We start from the raw sequence: 15,120 nt of genomic DNA, 5'->3' as shown, positions 1-15,120 counted from the left end.
TGTGTCTCACTTTTCTCATCTGTAAAATAGGATCATAGTAATGTCCTCCTCCAAGGCAAGAGGACTTTGCGGAAAAGTTGGCATTTGAACCAGATGTTCAATCATGAGTGAAATCACACTAAAAGGGTTAAAAAAAAAAGGACATTCCAGGCAGAGAAAACTGAAAAAATATATATACACACAAACACATACACACAGTGGACTGAAAGAATGTGGCTTAATGCAAGAACACTACGACATACATAGAGGGCACTGCATACGTAGATGGCACCGTAAGTTTCGTGCTTCTCTACAGGAGCGCGCCACAGCTGGGTGACAGATGTGTAGATTAACTGTTGGCCGGGGATCTGCCAGGCACATCCATTGGAGGGATAACAGGATTGGGGCGGGGGTGGGGTGGGAGAGGGCCCTCCATGTGCCACCAGCCTCACTGCAACTACACACACACAGGGCGGCTACACCCCGGACGCCTGCTGCCCCGTGATCCCATTTCGCGGCCCTTGACATCTCCCCTCCCCTGACATCTCCCCTCCCCTTCTCTGTGGGTGTTCCAAGCCTTCTCCAGACACCTCAGGCCCCCTCTCGGCAGATGACCTTGCTTCCTATTCTAGAGAAGATGGAAGCCCGTATCCATGGATTCCCTGTAGTTGGTTTGTTTTAAACTGTCCGTAAAGGGAGTTCGTTTGCATCAGTCCCACCCCGCCCACCCCGCCCCTGCCGTCCACGCAGCCTCCAGAGAGCCCAGTCCTCTCTTTTCCCCTCAGGTCTGCGCCCCTGCGCCCCCGACTCGTGCATCCGGCCATCTGCCCAGGGACGGCTCTGTCAGTTACTCTTTCTGACAGCTCCCCACCTCCCATGGCTCCTTCTCCGCCTGGAACTATCTATCTCCTCTTGCAAGCCCTGCAGCAGGCCCTACTAGCCCTTACCCCCTCGCTTTCCTATCGCAGCCAAGTTTCAGGGCTTCACCTCCTCACTTCTTCCTGTCCCCCAACCTGTGGAACATGGCTTCACCCCATCACAGCTGCCCGTGTGAAGGTCATCTGCGACCTCTCAGTGACAAGCGGTGAGCACTTTCCGTCCTCACCTTACCCCATCTCTCTTGGGTATTGGTTTCTCTCAACCACCAGCCCCCCTCAGCTCCTTGGCCCTCCTCCTGCCTCCCTAGCAGACCTTGGTCCCCTTGGTCTCTGGCTCCTATGACCTGGTGTCATCCTCAGCCCCCTGCCCTTCTCACTCCATGCACCCAGCCTGGGTGATACCTCAACCGCAGCCCTGGCCCCAAACAGCAGCCCCACGTACACGACCTTCTGGTCACCAAGTGACAGCAGCCCCGCTCAAGGTGGCTTCAGCAGAACGTGGAATGTATTGAGGAATACTGGGGTGTGCCTTAGAACCTAAGGACCAGAATGTGGCTGGGCCCCAGGCACAATAAAAACCATGGGCTTTGGTAGGACAAGGGCTGCGCCATGGACTCTTCTGCCCTCGCGATCTAGCGCAGTGCCAGAAACACAGCACATGCTTCATAAATGTTTGTTGAACTGAACTGGACATGCTGACAACCATCATATCAGACTGTGTCACTCTTGTGCTTAAACTGTTCCAATGGATTTTTCCCGCCCTCAGTATAAAGTCCACATCTCTTAATGTGGCCTTCAAGGCCCTTGTGATCCAGGCCCTGCCTCCCTGTCTTGGCCACATCTCTAGGGGCTCCAGCCCAGTGATGAGCGCTCTCCTGGAATGGTGCCTGCACGCACAAACACACACACACACACACACACACTCCCTCACCCCCTCTTTTTCTCTCCCTGCCCCTCATTTCTGGGCTGCATTTACACCTGCTTCTATTAGTTTCCTAGGGCTGCCAGAATAAATTACCGTGAACTGAGTGGCTTTAAAATAACTACTGACTCGGGCTTCCCTGGTGGCGCAGTGGTTGAGAGTCCGCCTGCCGATGCAGGGGACACGTGTTCGTGCCCGGGTCCGGGAAGATCCCACGTGCCGCGGAGCAGCTGGGCCGTGAGCCATGGCCGCTGGGCCTGCGCGTCCGGAGCCTGTGCTCCGCAACGGGAGAGGCCACAACAGTGAGAGGCCCGCGTACCGCATAAAAAACCCCCCAAAACTACTGACTCATAGTTTGGATGCCAGAAGTTCAAAATCAAGGTGTTGGCAGGGCCATGCTCCCTCCAAAGCCTGTAGAGGAGGATCTTTCCGTGCTTCCTCCAGCTTCCGGTCACTCCAGCCATTTTGCTTGTGGCAGCGTAATTCCAATCTCCCCCCTGTGCGTGTCTGTATCTTCACATAGCTACACACACACACGCATGTACACTGGCTTCCTGCCCACACCCCTGTCCACCTGGCAAATGCTGGCCATCTTTTGAGGTCTCTGTTCAGGTTCTGCGTCCTCTGAGAAGCTTCCCGGACCCTCTTTCCCGTGCATCCCTAGCCTCATCCGCTAACCTGCATCTCTGCAGCCACCTCACTGGGTAGCAGAGGCTCCCTTCCCTGTCTGTTCTTGGAGACTATGGGACCATGAACTGTACCTGTGATGGTCAGACACCTTGCTGGCTTCCACCAAAAATGGCATTTAAGAGAGAAGGCTTGAAGTCAGAAGGATCTAGCTTAGGTTTACCAATTCGTATTTGGAGACTTTGGGATGTGATACTGGGAATATTTCCTTGAATAAGCCTTGACTGTTATCGTACTAGCAATGTTTGGTATTTGCACAGCCTTTTAGAAGCCCAGATAAACGTTCCTGGGTGGTGTGCCCCACTCCTCGAGGCCAGCTGCAGTGCCGCCTCCTCCAGGAAGGCTTCCTTCCACCTTGGATCTCCCGAGCCCTTCTCTTGGCCTCCCTTGGGGGCGCTGCTCCCATCGCACCCATATCGTGGTTGTCCTTATGCACGCCTCTGCTCTTCCACCAGACTGTGCTCCTGGGGGCAGGGATCGAGGGCTGCACATCCTGGTGTCCCCGACAGCAGGGGCTCACAAACGTAGGCCCACAGCTGCCTTAGGACCACCCCGGGAGCTTCCTCGAAGTACAGATCCTGGGACCACTACTGGGGCTGAGTCTAGCTTGGGACTGGGAGTCTGCACTGGAAGGCGGTCGGGCTTCAGAACCTCTGCCCAGGGCAGGAGAGGTTGGCGTGGGGCTGAAACGAGGGCGCCTGAGAGGCAAGGACAGGACGGCGGCTCACCACGGCTCTCCTCCCACCCCTGCAGGTTCGTGTGCGCTCAGCTGCCCAACCCCGTGCTGGAGAGCATCAGCGTCATCGACACGCCGGGCATCCTCTCCGGGGAGAAGCAGAGGATCAGCCGAGGTAAGTGAGGCAGCTGGTAGGGTTGGCTCTGGCTCTGTGCTGTGTCCTTTCTGGTACGTTCTCTGGCTTCCATACCAGGAGAGAGGCTCCCGGGGCCTTGCTGTCTCTTGATGAGCCGCTGCTGCCTCGTGAGCTGTGTGGGGTCATCCTAGGCAAGGGTCAGCAGATGGGTTTGGGTCCACTGCAGCTCAGGAGACAGCTAGCCTGGGTCTTCTCATCTGTGAAGTGGAGACATCAGTGTCTGCATTATGCACCTCAGTGGGTTTCTTCATGGGCCAGACCCTGGCTTGCTTCTGAAGTTCCTGCTGTCCCTGCCCCAGGAGCTTGCAGCTCTGCAGGGGAGACAGGTGCCTGCAGAGGACTCCCGCCAACAGCGTGAGGATGACAGTGTGCTCTGGGGCGTGAGAGTCGGGAGCTGGGTATGTGAAAGCCCTTGAAAACTGCTCATTCCAGACAGATGTGGGGAATTGTTCACTGAGGGAGGTTGCCGGCATGCGGGTCGGGAGATGGAACTCAGGAGCCAGACCACCAGCGTCCTGCCTCTGACACCTCCTGGCAGGGTGACCTGGCGGGTTTCTTTCCTTCAGCTGGCTCATCTGTAGAATAGGGGACATAACTCTATCTACCTTCTAGCGTTGTTTGAGGATTAAAAGAAATAATACAGGTAAAAAGCCTCCTACCTGGCACATAGCAAGTCCCCAGTAAACATGAGGTGCTGTAGATCATCACCAATCATCATCACTGGTTTTTTCCTAGCTCTAAAATACTAGATGGATACTGTAAAAATCTTGAAACTACAGCTCCCAGCTCCCCTCCCCCAGCCTCTCCTGCCACACCATGCTGTGTGCCCCAGGTAGCCCCCAGCCCTTTCTGTGCCGCATGCCGTATTGCTGGGAAGAAAAGCTGACGAAGCCACAGCCACCCCAGTCCTGGAGCTGGGAGCTGGGCAGGAGCCAGATCGGCACTCAGAGGGCAGCTTCCGGGAGGGGAAGGCTTTGGACTGGCAAGAGCGCTCAGCAGCAGCCAGGACCCTGCCCTGAACTGACCTCAGGTGCCTGTCTACTTCCTCCTGCACGTGCCTGGGGTGCAAGGGCGAGGGGGGCATAGAACCCACGGCCCTGTGGGGAGGAGCATCTCCTTCTGGCCCACCTGCCCTTTGTAAGCACCCTGGCACCCTGTTCAGGGCCCCGTGGTCGGGGGGGGGGAGGGTGCAGCGTGGGTGGCTCTCTGTCTTGTTTCTATTTGTTTCCCTAGATACTCCCTCTCTCCTGACCAGTCTCTACCCGCATGCCGTAAGTCTTCCTCCAAGTTCATCCTGAGTTTAGGCCTAAAGGGGATTTACTGTCTCACACAGACAGCCTGTATCTCCTCGAGGAAGGCTTGGAGAGCAGCCAAAATTCTCCACCTGAACTACCCAGGGGGTGGGTGGCTACACAAGGCTAATGCAGCCTGACAGGTGGGTCCAGAGAGGATTCCAGCCTTCGTGGATTCCAAGGGCACTGGACTGGGAGTTTAGAGCATTGGGTTTTAGAACCTGTGGGTCTCCAGGTCACATTTTTCCCGAGCCTTAATGTCCCCGTGCATAACAAGGGGTAATGATACCCATCGCATGACCTCGTGAGATCCACAGATGGTAATGGAAACACAGACATCAGCTCTGGGTCTGGATCACAGTGAGCTCCCTTCTTTCCTCTTTATCTGCCATCCAGGGTCACCCTGTTAAACAACCCCAGGGTAATCTACATGAATGGCCTTCCTTGCAGTTGTGCAGTGCACAGCCTATGCAGCTGTATGTGGCAGCCCTGCTCCTAGGGAGTCCTGCCTTCCTCAGCTTCTGTACCATTCCATTCTTTTCCTATCCCTCTGCCTTTTCTCCTGACTTTATCTTTTGACCTCAGTGGCTGCTCTACTGCAAACTGGGGGCTTGTTCTTCTTGCCCACCCTTCCTATTGCCTCCCACCCCATACCGACCACCACCAGGTCTCACCCCACCTCTAGGAGAAGTGATAGCCCTGTGTGTATCTAGGCAGACCAGTTTGTTCTCTGCCCTCCTGATTCTAGACTATAAATGGAGTTGCTGGCAAAAGTAGCCTGTGATAAAAACAAGAGCTGAGAGCTGGGCCGCCGGTCCCGCATCATCTGCCTGGGGCAGTGCTGACCCCAGCACTCCACAGAGACCAGGAAAGTTGGGTGGGGGGCAGGGATCAGACACCCTCAGATATCAGGGGAACCCCAAAGGAGAAAAGTTTCCAGTATGAAGACCCCCCTCCTCATCTTTCACGATCAGCCGTAGAACTCAGTAGTTCAGTTTATACCTGTGCACCCCCCATCTACACACATCACACCTCCCTCCACACCCCGCTCCCCACACAGGCACACAAGTGTGCCCACAGAACCAAACGCGCTGCGCGTGGCTTCTCGCCTGGGGCGCTCAGAACTCTGGGTTTGGCCGCAGCACAGATTTGGTGCTTCTTGCTTTCCTCCAGCCCAGGGCCGGGCAGGGCCCCGTGGACAGCCCTGCAGGAGGGCACCCGACTGAGGGGTGTATTAAGCCTGAAATCCAGCCCACGTTCCACTCACTGAGCCTGATGCCAGGGCATCGTTATCAAATCCACACAGAGCCACCTCTAGGCCGAGGCCTGCTGTGCCACATTCTGGAAAGCCAGCTGCTCCCAGGGGGCTCCCCGGGCCTCAGGCTTCACGGGAAGGAGCAGTCAGGCCCCAGGCCACAGCTGGACAAAGTGTGGCCCCTCTGCCCGGACCTGGGGGTCTGTGTGTGTCTTGGGGGCAGAGCAGAAGCAAGGGACGTCCAGGAACCTGAGCCCGGGAAGTCCCAGGCCCACACTTGTCTCTGGAGGTAGATGCATTGGAGTGGGTGGGAGAGGGGCAGGGAGGCAGTTCCTGGAAGTGACAGGATGCAGCCCAGGACTCATTACTGGGAAGAAGCAAGGATGCGGCAGAGGTGGGAGGGCTCCGGAAGCCTGAGTGTCCTCACACTTGGCAACCACATTTCCTGTCTGTTTCTCAGCTAGAAATCCCCACAGGCCCCACCCTAGAAAAACAACCCCATGGCGCGTTGCACACATCACTCCCAGCGGACCCCCTCCTGTGTAGGTGCACTCAGGAGGACCAGAGCAGGAAAACACTTGCCCAGGCCACAAAACTGGGATGGGGATTCTGGTCTCCTGCTTCCCCGTCCGGTGGCTTTTCAGCACGTTATCATGGCCTGCCTGCCCAGGAAGAACTCAAAGAAGAGGAATGAGGGCAAACTCTCATGTACAACTTTCCCATTGGGGACCCCGGAGGGTCTGGGCTGGTCCTCACAGCCTCCCACCCCTGGCATCCTCACTTAGGGGCCTCTGGGGCCCCAGACCGCATGCTGTACATACACGGCTCTGGGGGCCTCACACGCGGGGACAGAGCAGCAGAGTCCTGACTCCCTTTAAAAGGGTGCGCTGACAACTTGTGGCCCTCTGGGAGACCTGGGATGAGTCTGTTGGGCTACTTTTCAAGGTTACTTCTGGGAGGCAAGTAGTGTGGCCTTTGTCATCTGAACTTTTCCCACATTTTGCAAACTGATGCCTTCTAATTTCTCTTTTGCTAAAATGTCTTTATATCTTGAAAGCTTTTGGGGGCAGGATGGGACCTTTTAAGTACCCACCACAAGTAAGTGCCTGGTTGGAGGGCTCAGCCCCCTGAGCTACAGCCTTGCAGGGCTCTGAGCCGAGAAGGGAATGCAGATGGAAGTAAGGATCTGGGTCCTAGGCCCGAGTTTGCCACCACCTGGCTGTGTGAGCTTGGGTGAGCCCCTTAACCTCTCTGTTCCCTCTCCCTTCCCTGTGTGTGCATGTTTACCTCCCGGCACATGGAGCATTGTGAGGATCAAATGAGATCATGTGGCTGAAAATACAAAGAAATGTGCTGCCTTGTCAGCACCCTTGCATTGCCTTTCTTTATTTTTTGGCTGTGTTGGATCTTTGTTGCTGCCTGCGGGCTTCCTCTAGTTGCAGCGAGCGGGGGCTACTCTTTGTTGCAGTGCGCTGGGTTCTCTTGTTGCAGAGCACGGGCTCTAGGTGCACGGGCTGCAGTAGTTGTGGCATGCGGGCTCAGTAGTTGTGGCTCGCAGGCTCAGAGCACAGGCTCAGTAGTTGTGGCGCATGGGCTTAGTTGCTCCGCGACATGTGGGATCTTCCCAGACCAGGGCTTGAACCCATGTCCCCTGCTTTGGCAGGTGGATTCTTAACCACTGCGCCACCAGGGAAGCCCCTGCACTGCCTTTCAGGCTGTGAAGGAAGCTGGTTGATGACTAAGGAGTTGCCGCACTTATTGTGTTTGTCTCATTGATATCTTCTTGCCTGGCATTACTTAGAAGTGCTTTCCTTCCATTCCACTGGCGCCTGGGGTCAGTGGGGAGAGCCCTAGCTCCCTGCAGGCTGCCCAGTCTCTGCTCCAGGTGCCTGCACACCAGATCTTCCAGAGGTGGCAGACTTGCTACCCGCAATTCCAGGACAGCCAGCTTCGCCATCTGTCTCCTGGAGCCTGAATCTCCCACCACCCACTAGTCCATATCTTATGAGCCCTTGGGCTGCTGCAGGTGCTCAAGAGCTCCTATTCTGGGGCTCAGAGCCGTTCCCAGGACCAGCGAGGGAAAGGGGGCCTATCACCCTAGACGTCAGGGCAGAGACTCCAGACTGAGTCTGGGCCCTCCCTCCGCTATCTTGTTGCCATGGTTCTAACGTTGACCCCTCATCAGTCAGTCATTTTTATTCCCATTTTCAGCTGAAAAAACTGAGGTTCAGACTTGCCTAAGGCCACACAGAGAATAAATGGGAGAGCCAACCCGTTCCCTTTTCCTTAATAGGTCCCGTCTGTGCCTTTCAGATGCTCCCATTCTTGGATACCCATAAGCCCAGTCTACAGAAATAATTAAATACCCAGCCTGGAGCCTGTTGGCTCTGAATAGCTGGGATCGGGGAGGCTGAGCTTCAGAGGAAGCCCACAGAGTCATTACTTGATTCTCATTTCCTCACAGCCACACCTGACCCCAGAGCCGTAGGAACAGCCAGGGTCACAGGCAAGCAGTCTCACCGGCATCCTCTTCGATTGGATCCTCACAGCCGCCCTCTGGCAGCGTCTGGTGGGTTCCAATTCAGAGACCAGAAAACTGAGGCCCAGAGATGACCTGTTCACTGTCCCTGGGATGCAAAAGGCAGAACAGGGCTCACATTTCAGGTCTGTTCAGCAAATGCTTATAGAGCACCTACTGTGTGTGGGGCACCGTGCTGGGCACAGAGGAAGCTGGGAAGGATGAGCAGCCCCTGCCCGGCCCAGCTCCCTGTGCGGTGGGGGGAGGATAAATTCCTGGGTGAGCAGAGAGGCAAGGGCCTGCCTGAGGGGCACCTGAGCCAGCCGTGAGGACAGGAACGGACATGGGCCGGCCTATTCCGGCAGCACTGACCTGTTGCTGTCACTCTCCCGCCCCACCCCAAGCAGGGGCTGGTCAGCCTGCTGGGATCTGCCCCACCCCCGTCCAAGCTTTTGCAGCTGAGGCTCCTCTTGCATGGCTGCTGCCATCTGGGGTTGGTGAGAGCTCAGGGGCCAGAAGCCTCTTCTCTGCAGCTTCTCTGGCCCCTTCGCTTTCCCCAGCCCGTGGAGGGCTGGCTGGAGTGCTGGGCTTGGGACAGGAAGACCTGTGTTCTGGTCCTGGCCCTCCCTCTGCTTGGTCCTGGGCGCATCTCACCCACTTGCTTTGAGCCCTGTCATTAAGTGCCCAGGGCTAGCTGCTGTGGCTGCACAGCCGGCTGTGAGCTGCTGCCACCAGCTGCCTGTGAGCAGTGAGCCGGTGTGCTGAGCAGTGAGGGCTGAAATCTGCTGTACGGGAGGGAGGGAGGGAAGGAGGGAGGGAGGGAGGGCGCATCGCAGCTGCCCTCCCCGTGGTCTGCACCACCACGGCCAAAACCTTGTCAGGCTAGATTTGGAAACAGGCCTCAGCAGAAGGCCAGAGGCCTCTGAGCCCCCTGCCCTCCCCAGCTACAACTGAGGGCACGCCTGCAGGTTCCAGGCGCCAAAGCAGCCAGGCCGTGACCTGTTTTCCCGGTTGGGGTGGATGGGGCCCGGGAGTGAGTTTGCCCTGATTTTCTGAGCCCTCTGCCCGCCCTCCTGCCCACAGCTCTGATGGGCTGCCTTCAGAAGGTGAGAGCTGCCCTCCACCTGGCTGTGCTGAGGGAGACTAAAAATAGCCTGGAGCCAGCCCTGGGAAGGGAGGAGACGGGAGGGGAGCGGGAGGCGGGGCGGGTGGGGCACAGGTGCAGGACCGCTGCCAGCACGGCCCGTGCAGGGTGCCCAGAGCCCCGTGGCGGGGTCCAACCCTGACCCCCCAACATGCCGGCAATTTGGCTCTCCCCTCATCGCTGAACCCCAGGTTTCTCCTCTGGAAAGTGGGACTGTGCCTGCCTCAGAGGGTGGTGCGAAGGGGAAATGAGGTCATGATGTGAACTGAACCAGAAGCTCTGAGGTAGGCCCAGCCATCTGGGTTTTAACAGGCCTCTGGGGGATTCCGCTGTGCGCTCAAGTTGAGGACCGCCGTTCCAGGCGAGCAGAGCTGCTTGCATCTGACTCAGTGGCAAAGCAGCTGCCTAATGACCTGCCCCGGTCTCTGATCTTCCTCCGTGAGGCAGGGCAGGAGCTGCTGGCTTTTTCCCGTTGGCTGGGTCTCCCACTCAGTGGGGGCAATGAGCTTTGGGGCCCCAGGGTCTGTGCCCCTGAAAGCCTGTGATGTTGGGACCCGGGGTCGTCGATCCCACCAGAGCCTAAGGAAGGGCTCCTACCTCCCTGCCAGAGGTGTGGCACCGGGGAGCAGCAGAAGGCCTAACACGTCCACCCTCATCCCAGTGCTGCTGTGTCTGGGCTGTGCGCCCTCGAGCAAGTCACTTTCCCTCTCTGAGCCTCACTTCCCCATGTATTGTCCTCTGTTTCATGGAAGAGGAGACTGAGGCACAGAGAGGTGAAGCTGCTTCCAGCTGTTAAGGGTCAGTGAATATGAGGCTGGATGTGCAGACTGTTGGCATGACCTCCCCCTCCAGGCCCTCCCAGATCCACTGCTACTTGGGGTTGAGCAGAGCAGGTGCTGTGGGGGTCCTGGAACCAGCCTGACCTGAAGCAGCTCAGTGCCAGATAACCAACGTGTGGCAGCCAGAGGTCTGTCCCATGCTAGGGAAGAAACCCCTTGTGGTTTTAAGAGTTGGGAAGAGCTGCAGCTGATGAATAAGGAATGAAGCGAGCTTATGAGCAGGCATGAGAAGAAGTTGTGTGTCAAGAGCCTCAGATTTCTTCCAGACCAGTGATGGGCGTGGTCTGAACCATGGGACCTTGTTAAGAATTTCTGGGTCTTTATTCAAAATGTATGTCCAGAGTTTCTTTTCCAGCAGGGCCCCTGGCTCCTAAATACAGTAAGCAAGGATAGGGGAGCTGGATGGTGGCTGTGTTTTACGGGGATAAGGATGTTAATTATAATAACTAGCATCTACTGAGCAGCTGCTAGGTGCTGGGCTCTGAGCATCTTTAGTCCTTAAAATTCTATGAACGAGATACTATTAGTATGCCCATTTATAGATGGAAAAACACTGACTCAGAGACATCTGGTAACTGGCTGAAGGCCAAATTGTGAAAATGTGGAGCAGCCGGATTTGAATCCAGATCTGCCTCCCGAGTCCATGTTATTTCTACTGCACCAGCTGCCTCCCCCCAAAACCCTACCCTCCGCCCCAAAGGCCCCGCCCCCTGACTCTGCTGTGTCGCAGGGTACGACTTTGCGGCAGTCCTCGAGTGGTTCGCCGAGCGGGTCGATCGCATCATCCTGCTCTTCGACGCCCACAAGCTGGACATCTCTGATGAGTTCTCAGAAGTCATCAAGGCCCTCAAGAACCACGAGGACAAGATGCGGGTGGTGCTGAACAAGGCGGACCAGATTGAGACGCAGCAGCTGATGCGGGTGTACGGGGCCCTCATGTGGTCCCTGGGGAAGATCGTGAACACCCCGGAGGTGATCCGGGTCTACATCGGCTCCTTCTGGTCCCGCCCCCTTCTCATCCCAGACAACCGGAAGCTCTTTGAGGCCGAGGAGCAGGACCTATTCAGAGACATCCAGAGTCTGCCGCGAAACGCTGCCCTGCGCAAGCTGAACGACCTCATCAAGAGGGCCAGGCTGGCCAAGGTGAGGCTACCTGGGGGGGTGGGGGGATGGGCAGCATGGGCGGGGCCAATGGTTTGGGGTGGGGGGCTTTAGCTGCAAGAGCTGCGGGGGGAAGGGGGCAGAGCAGGAGACTGTGGTGTCGATGATCACAAGCCCTGGCGTCGGATGGCCAGATTGGACTCAACTCCACAGTTTACTGTGCATCCCGACCCCAGCAAGGCCCTTAGTTGTGCTGTGCCTGTTTCCACATAAGTAAAATGAAAGGGTTAGAAGAATAAAGAACGGAAAAGCCCCCATCACAGTGCCTGGCATCCTCAGAAGTGCTTTGTACACGTCAGCTGTTGTTACTGTCTTCCTCATCAACGCCATCACCAGAATTTCCATCCCTGTTACGCCTTGACCTTACCCTCCCCACAATCTCACCTTTCCCTGGGATTCAGCAAAACAACGTGCATTGCAAGCAGCGGGAGAGAAAGAGGGTGGAGACAGAAATAATTTCGGAAGTAGGAGCAGGAGGGGGGGGATTGATGGGAAGAGATGGGGTGAGAGCCGCCCTAGAGGGAAGGAAAGAACTGAGGTCTCCATCTGAACGTTTCTCTCTGCCCCTGTTATTCAGGTTCATGCCTACATCATCAGCTCTCTGAAGAAGGAGATGCCCTCGATGTTCGGAAAGGACAACAAGAAGAAGGAGCTGGTGAACAATCTGGCCGAGATTTATGGCCAGATCGAGCGGGAGCACCAGATCTCACCTGGGGACTTTCCCAACCTGAAGAGGATGCAGGTAACCAGGGTCTGGGGCCCCAGGAAAGGAGCAAGCCGGCTAAGCAGCCGGAGCTTGAAGGAGGCCACCCTTGGATTCCCTGCATGGAAACTCAACCCAGAATCAGTAGGCAGGCCGGCAGATGGCCCTGGGTCTGCTCTTCCTGCTGGGCTGGCACTGGCCCAACAGGGGCCGTATCTGGGCCCAGGGAGAAACATGGAGCCCCAGCGCTCCCAGTGGGCAGCAGTGTTAGAGGATGTTCGGGGGTCTGATACCTCAAGTTCATGACCTTCCCCAGTCCTGGCCACCACAGGTTTGGAATCCCCACCACATCCTGTGAAACAGGACAAGTCACCTGACATTCTCCTGACCCTTTATTGCTTAAGTTTACCACCGAGCTCCTCCTTGGGAGCAATTTGGGACATAAGCCACAGAGAAGCAGAAATCTGCACAGAAGCTCACCATCTTTGGAGCATACCATGGGCCCCTCTCTTGGGCCAGGGTCAGTCACATATAGTTCCTTATGTGTGAAAAGTCCTCTGAGGGAGTTATTTCATCCTCCTTTTAGGATGAAACAGTCCTCTGAGGTAGGCATTTCATCCTCCTTTTACAGGTGAGCAAACTGAGGTTTACAAAGGTAATTAACCTGCCTACGGTTTTAGTAATGTTTACACAGCCTGCAAGTAGAAACCCCAGGAGTGTCCAAGGTCTAAGGAAAAAACTACCACACCATACTAACTGGATCCTCTCTGACCCTCTGTCTTTTCATCTACATATTGAGGCTACAAAAACACCACCTTATATGGATACTGTGGGCGTATATCAGATAATATTGTGGGCGTATATCAGATAATATTTGCAAGGCACTTAGCATGGCCTGGCACCAACTGTGCTCTTAAAATGCAGTAGCCAGTTAGGTGAGATGTCACCAGTAGAGGAAGCTGGGTGATGAGCGCAAGGAACCTAGCTCTCTGAACAAATTTTGCAACTTCTCATGATTAGTTCTCACGTAATTATTTTAAAATGAAGAGCTTCCCTGGCAGCGCAGTGGTTAAGAATCCGCCTGCCAATGCAGGGGACACGGGTTCAAGCCCTGGCCTGGGAAGATCCCACATGCCGCGGAGCAACTAAGCCAGTGCGCCACAACTACTGAGCCTGCGCTCTAGAGGCCGTGAGCCACAACTACTGAAGCCTGCGCGCCTAGAGCCCGTGCTCCGCAACAAGAGAAGCCACCACAATGAGAAGCCCGCGCACCGCAACAAAGAGTAGCCCGCACTCCCCGCAAATAGAGAAAGCCCGCACGCAGCAACGAAGACCCAAAGCAGCCAAAAATAAACACTAAAATAAATAAATGTATTAAAAAATAAAATATAAAAATGATAAGTTTTTAAGAATAGGGAATTAGGAAAAACTAGCAGCAGATGTAGTAGTAATATTGTTTTTGCTCTTGTTGCTTTTAGGGTTTCAGAATATCAGTATAGTCCCAAATACGCATTTTTAATTTCCTATCTAGTAAAATAAAAAGAAAGAAAGAATAGACATCCAAAGCATGCATTTGTTCATGTATACATTCATTCCTATAACCACCTACCTGGATCCAGTCACTAATTTCAGAATTGTTTCAACTTTCAGTTTCTCTTTGTATTAAGAATTTAATGATCTGTAAGCAAACATTTGGGGAGGATGACATTTGAAAGGGACCATATGACTTTTTAATGTGAGGAATTCTTTTGCAACGTAAATGGTTTCACCTTCTCACTTGTTTGCCTGTCTGACGTCAGTTTCTGTTAGGGATGCTGGATCAGTATGTAAATGGCTGTCCGGTGGGGGCATATGTGTGGGCTGATGGGAGCAACCCTCATATCCTCTGGAAGATACTGGGACCCCCTAGTTGGAAGCCCACCAAACACAGTTAGATGTGGACAGGCTGGGAGAGACAGGGACCTTAGGAGGTCGTGCTGAGGGCAGGAGAAAAGGCTTGTCAGCTCCACCATCCCCCACCCAGCTCCCCCAGCCTCCCTGGTCCAGCCCTGCCCTAGAAGGGAGGTGAGAATGCCCAGGCTCACACTTGGTCTTGAAATGTAGCCATGGGTGTTTTCTGAATTGTTCTGCAGTGAACTCAGTGTGCTTGTCCTGAGACTGTCCCCTGTGCACTGGCCTCATCCAGTGTCCTGAGATTGCTGTGGCCAGAGCCAGGGTGGGAGTGGGAAACTCTTGTCTTATCATTATAGAGGCAAAGGAGAAGCTGGATGCTTGAAACTCAGGACCTTTCAAAATGGCAAAGACATGCAAAGCGGAACATATTTCTTTTACTGTGTGCTGTGGGGGTCATGGGAAGTCAAGGAGGGGAGCTGTTGCCCATGCCAACTGAGTCAGAACCCTCAGGGAGAAGCCAAGAGTCACCTTATCTTTGATAAAGGAGGCAGGAATGTACAGTGGAGAAAGGACAGCCTCTTCAATAAATGGTGCTGGGAAAACTGGACAGCTACATGTAGAAGTATGAGATTAGATCACTCCCTAACACCATACACAAAAATAAGCTCAAAATGGATTCAAGACCTAAATGTAAGGCCAGAAACTATCAAGCTCTTAGAGGAAAACATAGGCAGAACACTCTATGACATAAATCACAGCAAGATCTTTTTTGACCCACCTCCTAGAGAAGTGGAAATAAAAACAAAAATAAACAAATGTGACCTAATGAAACTTCAAAGCTTTTGCACAGCAAAGGAAACCATAAACAAGACCAAAAGACAACCCTCAGAATGGGAGAAAATATTTGCAAATGAAGCAACTGACAAAGGATTAATCTCCAAAATATATAAATAGCTCATGTAGCTCAATATCAAAAA

At 54.7% G+C, this 15,120-nt stretch overlaps 1 protein-coding gene across 1 annotated transcript in view; it reads left to right on the top strand.

Annotated features, from left to right (window-relative positions):
* The window catches only part of EHD3 (EH domain containing 3), a 30,291-nt gene that overhangs the window by 11,249 nt on the left and 3,922 nt on the right, over positions 1-15,120 (top strand). The window contains exons 3-5 of the mRNA XM_065890761.1: positions 3,220-3,317; positions 11,117-11,529; positions 12,125-12,289. Of these exons, the coding sequence (XP_065746833.1) occupies positions 3,220-3,317; positions 11,117-11,529; positions 12,125-12,289 (676 nt within the window). The remainder of the gene's footprint in view (positions 1-3,219; positions 3,318-11,116; positions 11,530-12,124; positions 12,290-15,120) is intronic.

Source organism: Phocoena phocoena, chromosome 14, assembly GCF_963924675.1.
Source record: "Phocoena phocoena chromosome 14, mPhoPho1.1, whole genome shotgun sequence".
NCBI classification, from domain to species: Eukaryota; Metazoa; Chordata; class Mammalia; order Artiodactyla; family Phocoenidae; genus Phocoena; species Phocoena phocoena.
Note: the sequence above shows the minus strand (reverse complement) of the source record. Positions and strands in the feature narration are given on the sequence as shown.